At 44.9% G+C, this 11,544-nt stretch overlaps 1 protein-coding gene across 2 annotated transcripts in view; it reads left to right on the top strand.

The window, feature by feature from the left end:
• Positions 1-281: 281 nt before the first annotated feature.
• Positions 282-11,544, top strand: part of myo1ea (myosin IEa) — a 34,191-nt gene continuing 22,928 nt past the window's right edge. For both annotated transcript variants that reach the window (XM_018683218.2, XM_018683217.2), the window contains exons 1-3: positions 282-577; positions 10,353-10,496; positions 11,355-11,444. In XM_018683218.2, coding sequence (XP_018538734.1) covers positions 575-577; positions 10,353-10,496; positions 11,355-11,444 — 237 coding nt within the window. In that variant the 5' untranslated portion in view covers positions 282-574. The remainder of the gene's footprint in view (positions 578-10,352; positions 10,497-11,354; positions 11,445-11,544) is intronic.

Here is an 11,544-nt window from a genome sequence, read left to right as displayed (position 1 = left end):
TTACTTCAGTATAATTCTGACAACATAGTTATTACATGTAATAGAGTATTAGTACTTTGTACCAGAGTATTTTCCCGCCTATTCAGGCTGTGTTGGAGCTAACAGCTCAGTCAGTAAATGAACAGACAGAATAAAGGAGCTGCTGCAGGACTGTTTTTCTCCTGTTGTTCGGACGTCCCGGATCCTGCGCATGCTCGGTACCTACTGAATATTTAATGATGCTGAGCGCTCGGAGCTCTGTGATTGGCTCGTGGCTCAGTTTCCTGTGTTGTGTTTGAGGTTTTTTCACAGAGGTCCGAGCTCCGTCTGTAAATGACCGAGCTGCTGTGAGAGTGAACGCCGCTGACACAGGAACAACTGTCTGCACCATGGACGGAGGACACCGCTGAGGAACCGCATCCATGCTGCCTGGACTTTATCTGGAATATCTCCTGGAAACCTGGATTTTCTCTCTCTGGCTTTAGGTCAAAGTACCACAGAGTTTCCCATCTTTGTCTGTGAGACGGTGTGAAGTTGAGTTTCGCTCAGAGGCTGGACTGACTGATCAGACTGCGGCTGTTGTTGAGGACAGAGGATGGTGAGTGATGTTTACACTGTCTGTACAGCCATGTATAACCAGTATACAGGCTGATCAGAGAGAAAATAACTCTGACTCCAGTTTCCTGACAGGTGATCTACCTGTTGCCCTGTTAAAGTCTTATTAAAGTCTGACTCCGTCAGTCAGGATCAGTCCCTGAGAGGAGTCTCTGTGTCTGTAGTGAAGCTGAACTGTCACAGATGTCACTTATAATCATTAAACCAGTTTGTCCTGGAGAAGAGACACAGAGGCATCCAGGCAGCCTGAGTGTACTCTGTGTGTACTCTGTGTGTAATGTGTGTGTTGTGTGTGTATTGTGTGTGTTGTGTGCGTTACATGGGGACAGGTTTTTCCTGGTTACTGAATGCCATTCCTGACACACCCACACACACACACAGAGTTATGGAGGACTGAGGTGTGTCGTGAGTTCACACGTTACCTGTTGGAGGTAAAGATACAGGATGATGCTGTTTAACTCCTGTAAGAGAGAGAGAATATCCCTCATATCTGTGTGTGTTTCATAGAGTGTTATGGCAATCCTCACACTTGTTGTTGTGTTCACAAACTGAGAGCAGCTGGCACTCACCACCTGAGGACTTACACTGAACCTGTAGGTCAGGTTACCCACACAGAGAAACCCACAGCATCACACCTGAGCTGAGACCAACACTGAAACATGTCGTCTGCTCCTGCTTTAGTTCAGCTTCAGGGACGTTGTTGTCACTTTGTACTGCAGTGTTTTTGTGTTTGAAGTGCTGGAGTTGAAGGTAACAGGAGGTTTCTGGTCAGGTGAGAGGTGAGCCATGATGAAACCTGGAGGAAGTGTGTGTTGGTGTGTTGAGTTAATAAACGTGATGAACAGGAGCTGTGTGATAGTGACAGACTTGAAAGGATGAAGTTTGAGGATTGGTCTGTGAGATTTGTCTGTAATGAGAACCTGGTGGAGGTTTCAGTGTCTGTAGTTTGGTCTCATGTAGAGAGAGAAACAGTCAGATTGTCGTCCTGACCGTCTGAACAGCAGACACCAGCACTGCTTCCCTCTCTGCCAGATGCTGAATAGCCGCTCGGTCTGACAGCAGATGGTTTGCATTAGTTTCTCCTACAGGGAGGTGCATATACAGAGCAGCCCCCCCCCCCCCTTCATTTCAAAGCCGGCGCTCCATTTTCAGACCCATCACTGCTGCAGAGATTTGCAGAGGAATTCAGGCGGTGGCTGTAAGAACAGGACGAGCAGCCATCCTGTGGACCTGGGGAACTCGTTAGTCCTGTCGCTGTGGTTCAGCTCACTCTCACACTCGTCCTGATCGCTTCCATACGTCTTTGTTCCAGAGCTGCAGCCATGTTTTCTCTGTTTGTGACGACGGACCTCACATGAGTGTTGACTTCTTCTGCTGTAGCACTTGTTGTAAATCATGGTGAATAACAGAAGCATAGAAACTGCTCACTGTAAATTCAACATGTCAGCCACCGTCAGTCTGTGAGCTCCTCACTTTGTATCAGAGAAATCTGCTTTTTCTCCTGGAAATGTGACATTTCCTTAACTTTTATTATTTAATCTTTGAGTTTATTGTGAGCAGTCGTATTTGGTCGTATTTTTTCCTTTATTTTACATTGTGTTTGCCTGAGAACATCCAGGGACCAACATCAACATTAAAGTCCCACTCAGTTCCTCTGTGATGCAACAGACTGGATCACTATTAAAGTAATTTCCTCTGTATCAGTGTCTCTCCAACTCTCCAGTGAGTACAACTGTGAAACATGATGTTCTGGAGGAGGAGGAGAGGAGAAGGAGGTGAGGTGAGGAGGTGAATGTTCCTCCTCCTGTGATCTGGAGCTGACCACCAACCAACCAGAGGTCTCGCTGAGCAGAGGTGAACCTGTGTTGCTGTAATATTTTGTCCCTGGAGGTAAATGTGATCAGACATGAGCTGACGAGTGGTGATCACATGTCTGTGTTTGGATAAACTCTGCCACCGTGACGTCTGCCTTCCAGCAGATGGAAGAGTTTGATAAGAGCTGATGAATGATCTTTGGCATCGCTGTGTCTCTGTGATGTAAAAAGCTGAATGATCTCAGCTGTTCTTAGATCAGTCTTTCAGTGCCTGAACAGACTCACTTCCTCTTTTACTTAATCCAGGTAATAAAGTAAGAAAGGCTGAGTTCATGTGGTGGGGCAGAGCTGCTCCGTGTCCTCTGGTGCTTGTTGCTATTCTCCTTGTTCTTGGATCATAAACCAACAGTGTCCTGTCATATTTGCATGTATGACTCTCCTCATCATGGACAGGGAACATGGTCCCTCTCCTGCAGCTGCGCTCCTCTTATCAGCTCTAATAACTTCCCATTGTCTCATGCCAGCCAGTGTTTGGCCTCTGACCACTGGAAACATCATTTGTCTTTATGTTGTCAGTAGAGTGGGACTTTGGATTTCTGTCACTTCACCTCACTTCCTCACAAAGACACAGAGGACATAGAGAAAAAGAGTGGTTTACGGGTGAGTTTACAGGGAGCTGAATCCTCTGACCACCTCTGCTTTAAAATCTAAAATCTGTTAAAAAGTCACCTTTATCTTTCAGAGAGGTCTTCATAACATCCAGCTGCACATTTGTAGTTTGGGCTCAGATCATCAGAACTGTAGACCACTGATCGATGGGGAACGAGAGCTGAGTCAAAGCTTTTGTCAGCTGTTAATCAGCTGCTGTGAAGACTTGAAAACATGAAGTAACCGAGCTGGTTGGATTAGTCGTCTTTTCTGGCTCATGTCCCATGGCAGAGCTGAGTCAGTGGATCAGGATCCTCCTGAACCTGACCTGATGTTCATTCATAGTTTTACAGTGAATTAGAAACAGATACACACTGAGACTGATCTGATCAGAGTCCTGCTGTAGTTTAACAACAGTGTTTTCAGTATTCAGATGTAATCACTTTATTCTCAGAGCCGTGTTTGGCTGCTCCTGGTGGATTCCTCACATTACTGAGGTGGTTTGTTACAGCGGCTCAGGTCCAATCAGACTAATGAGAATAAATTGATTTAAAGATGTTGACTATGACTGAACACTGTAGTGAACAAATACTGATTTATGAACTTTACCTGCAGTTAAATTCTCTGTCATTCAGAGAGAAAGTTAAAGTCACATAGAGCTGATCGGAGGAGCAGCTCTGTGTATTTTTAGTGATTTTCAGTGCCGTCAGGGCCTGAATTAAACAGCTGAGTCATTCTTTTAGCTGCATTGTTTCTGTGTTCATTTTGGTGGAGTTGATAAAGTCATTAGACTCATTCGTCATAAGCGTGCAGCACCACACCCTTTCCTGCAGTGATGTGCTCATGGTCACAGCCTGAAACATGAAGCCAGATACAGTAAGACAGATTAACAGCAGTTAATCTCAACACAAAGCTTCAGCTCTGAGTACAGCAGCTGTTTGATGATGTGAGTGTATCAGTGCTGATACCAGAGGACCTCTCTGTCCACACTACATCATCAGAACACCACACAGAGACAAGGACTGTCTCTCTCCATGTCCAAGTCTTTTTTAGCTCAGATCTGATGATGATTCTCCTGAGAGGTGTGGAGGCCGAGGTCCTGCTGCTGGTTCCCTGCTCCTCAGAGATTATACTGAGAATGCAGCATCCTGTTGTGGTGCAGGGGATGAATGAGTTTCCACTGCAGACACTTTGTTTACAGTGAAGCCGCTTTAACAGGGAAACACAGCCCAAACCACACTGTGTTTGATATCAGCTTTTATGAGCAGCCTGTTGTCATTTAACAGACTGATTCTGTGTAAAAGAAGCAGCTCCACAGTTTCCAGTTTTACTGCTCTGAGATAAAGAAAGGTTCTGCCTCTGTGAAGCTGAGAGTTTGGATCTGTTTACACCTGTTCGTTATGTCCTGTGTGTGAGTGTGAGGGCTCAGCCCTGCCCTGCAGCCACAGCAGCATCACCACCTCCTGTTACTGAGTCCTCAGTGTTTCTCTCAGTCCCTCTCAGCAGGGCCTGTCAGCTGCATTATTAATGACAGTGTCCCAGTTACACACAGATCACCAAGTCACTGTTCAAGTTAGCAAAGATGTTAACAGAGCTTGTGTCTGTCCTCCACTCTGTGGGTTTATATTCACTATTATTAACATGGTCTCCTGTGAATGTGCTTCAGTTCCAGGTTTCTGTGTTGGTAGTGAATAGATCCAGTATCAGAGCTGGTTTCTCTGTGGATGTTTAGTCTGGATCTGTGTGTGAGCTGACTCTGCTGAGGGCCTGTAGCTGGGTTAGAAATCATATTAAAACGTCACCGCTCCTGGGTCGTTGGCAGCTGGGCAGCATCACAGATTTAAAGGTCAGTTTCTATCTTCAGGTAAAAGCAGTGCAGTGTTAACAGGCGTCAGTCAGACTCTCAGATGGCAACAGATAGGTAAATTAGCTCTGACAAAACTGCTCCACACTCAGTCAGCTGATATTTACAGTGAAATACTGACTCACTACAGATATTACTTACTCATTTTAAGATTCAGCTCTTTCTGCAGATTTTTGTGAAGTCAGAGCAGTTGTCAGTGATATTCAGTTTACTCAGTTTTATCATCACACTGATCCTGGACAGAGAGCAGCAAAGACCAGGTGCTGTTCAGTTTTTCCTCCTTAAACTCTTTTAGCTCAGATTAAAACAGACAAACCAACAGACCAACAACAACAACAACAGGAGGAGGAGGAGGTTCCTTGTATTTGAATCAGTGTTCATTAGACTGGTGAATGGTGTGAGAGGTTGTCTGACAGTATGTCCAGTGTTGACAGTTTGATCAGTGTTTTATCTGCAGATTGTATCTGTCCAGTTCTCTCCTTTGTCTGAGTCAAACCATAGTCTTCAGTTGTCTCCTGCTTCAGTCTGGTGCAGCAGAGGTCATCCATCAAAGCAGACGTCCTCTGTGCCTTTTCAGTAGATACAATGGATACCATATGGCTGTGTGATAGCAGAGATTGTTCTGAGGAGTCGTTGTTGGTGCATTCAAGGAAGCTCAGAAATCTGATGATTAGAGAGTCAACTTCAAAAGGCATCATGCTCAGAGGGTTTCCAGGTTTTAGTTTTGTTGGAAAAGTGAAGTCAGAGAGACAAACAGTAACTAGAACATCATGAAAAGGATGAAGACAGTCGCTGCTCACAGCTCATCACTGTGTGACTTTTATCAAACAAAATGAAGCTCAGTGTTCATTATGATATACTGTCCATCAGAACTAAGTCTCTGTACTTCTCTCTGTACCACACTGATGTGGTTCATCAGTCCTGAGTGTGGAGACACGTTTTGTTCTTTCTTCAACATTTAGATTCAAACAGCAGGAAGAAGTGAAGGACAGATCAAATATATTCACATTTGAAATGGAAGGTTCTCCAAACCTTTACCATCCTGACCTGTGTGTGTTGTTGTGTAGACTCCTGTATTATCTTCTGTAGGTCACCACAACAAAACAGAAAGCAGCATGGATTTCACAGAGCTGGGACTGTGTTTGGAAACTCTCTGGACTCCTACACCATGACGGGAATTATCCTTCGTTTGTGTTTTAATTTGTGACACATGTTTACCAAATGAGATTACTCTCTCTGTCTTTGTCCTTGGCTCTTTGACCAGCTGCCTTTTCATCACAGTCACTGGCCAGGGCTGATAATAAGTGGGAAATATCCATCACATCTGAATCACTGCTGCTGGACAGACACTCACAGACCTTTCATAAAAGAAGAACTGTGTGTTTACACTGTCAGAGCTGTTATTTCCATCATAAGACTTTAGAGATCAGGCTGCACTGATCTAACATGAGGGTTTATCAGACATGGTCTAAATACATGTCCTGTTAGTCTGCCCTGTGGCTCTAAACCACCTGTGTCCTTAAGACAGATTTACCTCCAGAGGCTTCGTCTAATACTGAACATCCTGCAGTTTGCTTCATTAAAAAGGTCTTTTCTAATCTGACGAAGACAAACAGGAGAGTTGGTGTGTTTCTGTGCAGGATCTGTTTTCAGGACGTCTCAGCTCTTTACTTTGACCACCTGTGTTCAGCTTTACATTTTCCTACTCAGTCGCTCTCTTCCATCGAAGCCGTGCGATTCCTCCAGACTTTGGGTCCAGAGTGATTAACGACTTAAGCTGCTTCTTATTTTAGAGGGGAGGAATTTGTTCTCATGGCTTTGATCCAGATTTGGCTCGGAGGGCAGAGCGGAGACGTCGTCCTAACACATGGTGGACTGTGTGTCAGATCCTGGTGTGGAAAAGGAGAACGACACAAGAGGGAGAAATGAGGGGAAAAGTGCCGCTTATGATACTGAATCAAACCCAGCCATTTCCTGTACACCGAGCCAGAGCTGCTCAGCACTCTCCATATATGGTGATGGTATTTGCATGAAGGGAAAGCCGGGGCTTATGGATCAGGACTGGTGCTGGAATTCCTTTGTATGAACTTCTGGGAAAAGGTCTGCTCCTGTAGTTTGGTTTGGGCTGATTGTCTTTGATTCTCAGATGGAAAACTAATAAAGACAAACACACTCTGATGTTTTATCAGTAACTGTTGTGACCGACTCAGTATATTCAGATCCTTAGCTCCATGTTTCAGTCATGTCAGATCCTCACTGTGTCTGTGTGTTGCTGAGCTCTGAAGGAAATCTGTGGCTCTATGGTGATGGTGTTGTTATGGCCTCCATAGACACCAGATGTCCCCTGTGTGTGTGTGTTTACACTACAGACCGACAGTAACTCATATTTCTTTTAGTCTGAGCTGAACAGGTATAATACCATGTGGTAAAACATGGTATTATACCTGTATTAAGGCTGTGTATAAACTGAGGAGGATTACAGGTTTGAAATGGAAGGACAACAAACAGACCTGATTATTAGAATCAGTGTAAACACCGGATTAAACAGTGTCATGTTAAAAATCTGTGTTTTTCTGGTGCTCTTCAGCTGTTAGCTGAGCTGCTGCTAACGTTAGCACAGCTTGTTTTTAGGTCCAGATTCCTCCAGTGTTCCTGGTTCAGGAGGTTTTTACTGGGAGCTGATTCAGAATCTGGTCCAGATCTGAACCAGGAACCTTGAGGTCCTGTAATTCTGGTGCTGCAGCAGCAGAGGACTGTGGTTGTTCTGGGCACCTCCCACACCTCTATGTGTGTGTGTGTCTCCCTCAGTCCACTCCTGTTCAGTGTGAATATTTTCTTACTCCTCTCGTCTCATTAAACCAGGCCGAAGTCAAAACATATGTGATGTTCACCTCCTCCATCTGTGGCTCGTTGCTTCTCCCTTCTTCTATCTGCACTCGCTCATTCCTGTCATAGCACAGAGAGGTTAAATATAGCATGTTGTATTGTTTTCACTCTGTGGTCGGGCCAGCGTCTGCATTCAGAGAGAAGATTTTCAATGAGTAGGTGGCAGCAGGAGGAGACCTGTAACTGTCTGAATGAGGGGTTCTTGTGGTGCTGGTTCTGGACATCACTGGCCCAGCCAGAGGACAGAGTAAACTCTAATCAAACACATCAGCTTTACTTTAACTGTAAATCATGTTCCTGAAAGCACAGGGAGGCAGCTCCTCAGTTTCTTATTCCCAGACAGAGATTAAACCGGTCCTGGTCCTTTTAACACAGACTGACAGAAATCTGCTCTCTCAGCCCGGGTGTCAGATCGTCCCAGTCCTGAGTAAACTAAGCTGATTTCCTAAAGGAAGATTAGAGCTGCTCCAGGATTAAACTGAGGTTTACATTTAATTTAACCTCAGATTAATGTAGTTTGTTAAAGAGGACAGTCCAGCTTTCTGATCACAGTTTTAGGCTTTTCTGAGTCCATTCCTTGTTTTATAGGCAACCTCAGTCCAGCTAATTCAGATTAGCACAGGTGCTTTTAGATTAATCTGGTTTAGTCCAGATGTTAGTAATGTCTAATTATTCTGTTTCAGAAGCCCTGAGTGACTGGACTAAGACCTGTTCTTGGTCTAATTTAAACCCTGTCTCCTTCATATTCGACATTTTACAGTGTACACTATAGTGATTATTTCACTCTCTCTTCTTCTGTCTGCTCTGTATAAACAACTGAGTGTCTGTTCATCATGAGAGAGATTATGTTTTCAGGGAGTTTATTCTTGTGTGAATCTTCAGTGTGGTCACTTGTTCAGTAGTAGTTTCCTCTGAGAGTAAAACAGAACTGAAGATTATTGTTCTGCTGCTCTGTGTTTTCCACACAACACTGAACAAAGCAGTCAGCGTGTGTTTGTTTCTACTTTCTCTACATCCCATCATTCACTCCTGAGAGCAGCACGTCACCCTGTCATCATCGCTGAGGAAGGAAGGAAGTCAGCATCTCCCTCTGCCACACCTACGAAGCTGTAGAACATGTTAATGGGTGTGATCTGGAGAATTAATCAAGCCATAATTTGCTGCTTCCCTCCTGAGGGAAAACAGGCACAGAATTAGGCTGAAAAGTTGTTAACATTCCTCTCCTCCCTGCTACGAGCCAGTCTGTAAAGTGCTTTTAATTCTGCTGTTGTAAAGAATAAAGTCGCCCTGGAGGATATTAAAAGCTCGTCAGCCCTCCTCCTACATTTAAAGTTAATTACTAAAAGCACAATGACTTTCCACTGGTTTGGGGTTCCTGATATGGACCGGGATTTAGTCTGATTCTTTTTCTGGTTGTTTCTACTGTAGCAGCAGCTGGATTTATTGGCTTCTACTCGCAGTTTGTTGTGAACTCAGGGAAAAACTCCATGAATTAAATGATATCTGCTGTATGAAATCAGCCACAACCTCTGACTGTCAAAACGTGAAGTAGGAAACTGGAGGTTGAGGTTTAAAGTGCACTGAACTGAGAAAACAACTGGAGCTCTCGATCATATCACATGATCTTCATCAGTAAATGGACGGTGTGTCCAGTAGATGTTGTGTTATCAGAGCACTTTAAGGGTTTCTTGTTTTGACCTTGGGAACAATAGCTGAGTCAGAGTCATTGTAAGTAAATGATCTTTATCTGCAGATAGTTTATTCAGCTGCTTTTAAATAATGAACTTCAGCTGTTAAACAACAAGTTCTTTAGATGTTCAGAAAATAAAGATGCTGCTGCTAAATAACAGAACAGCTGATTGATTTAAACCGTCTGTTATTGAACAGATATCATCTATACGTTTGGTAAAATCCAGTTTCTGGCTGCAGCAGGGTTTTTTTTATCCTCTGACAGTTTTGTTTGAACCTCAGCTCCTTCCTCTCTCCACACTTCCTCTCTGCAGACGGAGGAAGTGAAGAGTTAAGTCGTGTGTTGACTAATGTTCTGGACGCTCTCTGTGGCTCTGAGAGCTGCTTCTTCCAGGAGAAAGAGACTCACGGCTCTGAGCACACTGTGACCCTCGTCCACGGTAGCCAGACAACACTGACTCACAGCACATGATGAATGACCTCAGTCCTCCGGAGACTCACTCAGCTAAAACAAAAACAGGAATGTGTAGGGAGAAACCAGATTGTTAGGATGTGGAGAAAAGTCGGCTCTGAGCATCTTTAACACTTGGACAAATAAGCCTTGTGGGAATCTGACCTTGCAGTGTTTCAAAGTAAACACGGCTCATCGTGCTGCTGCCTGTAAAGTTTCTGCTGCAGCGATAAAACCCACGTTCCCCTCAGCTCTCAGTTTGTCTGATTATCTCTACAGTGTGATAAAACCCCAGCAGCTCGCTGTGGCCTCATGGAGCAATTTGACCTTGATGTCTGTCTCGATCTGCCTCATTGTGTCTCTGTCAGTGAACTAACAATCGTACATTGTGTGTGTTTTGTTGCAGGGGAGCCGGGGCCACTACCGCTACCACTGGCAGAGCCACAATGTCAAACACAGTGGGGTGGACGACATGGTGCTGCTCAGCAAGATCAACGAGGATGCCATCGTGGACAACCTCAAGAAGAGATACATGGACGACTACATCTTTGTATCCTTCGCTCACAGTTCACAGCTGAGTGAGGAATAGCTGAGTCCACACTCATCTGAGCTGTTTCCAGAAACTGAATCCTCACCCACAGCAGTAATAGTGAGTAATAGGTCGGTGTCAGAAGGTGATGCCTTCTTCCTGAGACTCTGCCGTGAGCTGGGGGTGGGGGGCAAAGGGCCTCTGTGTTTGTACCTCCACCCAGATCCTCCACCAGAGTCTCACTGTGCTGTGAGATGTCAGCAGGATGGTGTGAGGATTACCTAACTGAATCAGTCTGTCTCTTATTGAGGTGGTGATTTAAACTCATCATTTTCATACACTACATCACACAGATGCTGAGCTCAGGCTGGGGCGCCGCACACACAGGCCGTTGATGACGTGAAATGAGTGGATGAATGGATGAATAACCCCTTTGAAAAGCAGCCTGAGCCTCCTCAGAGCAGCTCATTACATAAACTCCCTCCACGCTCCGGCAGAGCTCAGGATTATGAAGTTTAGTGAAGGCAGGCAGTTTGAGTTCGACAGCTCTGAGTCAGGCCTTTGATTTGGGTCAATAAATAGCCGTGACTGTGAGGCCTCGCTGCCAAGGCTGCGGGTCGCCATAGGCCACCCACAATAGCAGCTTTATTTGCCTTGAGCGGCGTTTTGGCTTCGGGGCATGAAACCTCACGGTGTTACACGGCCGGACGACTCTGTCATTTGTAAGCTCTGGATACTTATTTAGATTCAGGCCTCATCACTAGACACTCAGTGTGCTGACGTCAGGGCAGCCTGACAGGAAGTCACTTCATCTCATTGTAGTAACTTTAACACAGATGTTTGTCGTCACTGTTTGATCCTTAATCTAAAGCTCATCAGACTTACATCGGTCCTGTGCTCATCTCTGTCAACCCCTTCAAACAGATGCCGTACTTTGGGGAGAAAGAGATTGAGATGTATCAGGGTGCAGTAAGTACATGTGATACTGTTTGACTTCTAAAGACATGAAGAGGCAGGAGGTTTGAGATGGGACCAGTCTGAAGGACACAGCTTCTAAATGAACTGGGTT

This window comes from Lates calcarifer, linkage group LG2 (assembly GCF_001640805.2).
Source record: "Lates calcarifer isolate ASB-BC8 linkage group LG2, TLL_Latcal_v3, whole genome shotgun sequence".
Taxonomy (NCBI): Eukaryota; Metazoa; Chordata; class Actinopteri; family Centropomidae; genus Lates; species Lates calcarifer.
Note: the sequence above shows the minus strand (reverse complement) of the source record. Positions and strands in the feature narration are given on the sequence as shown.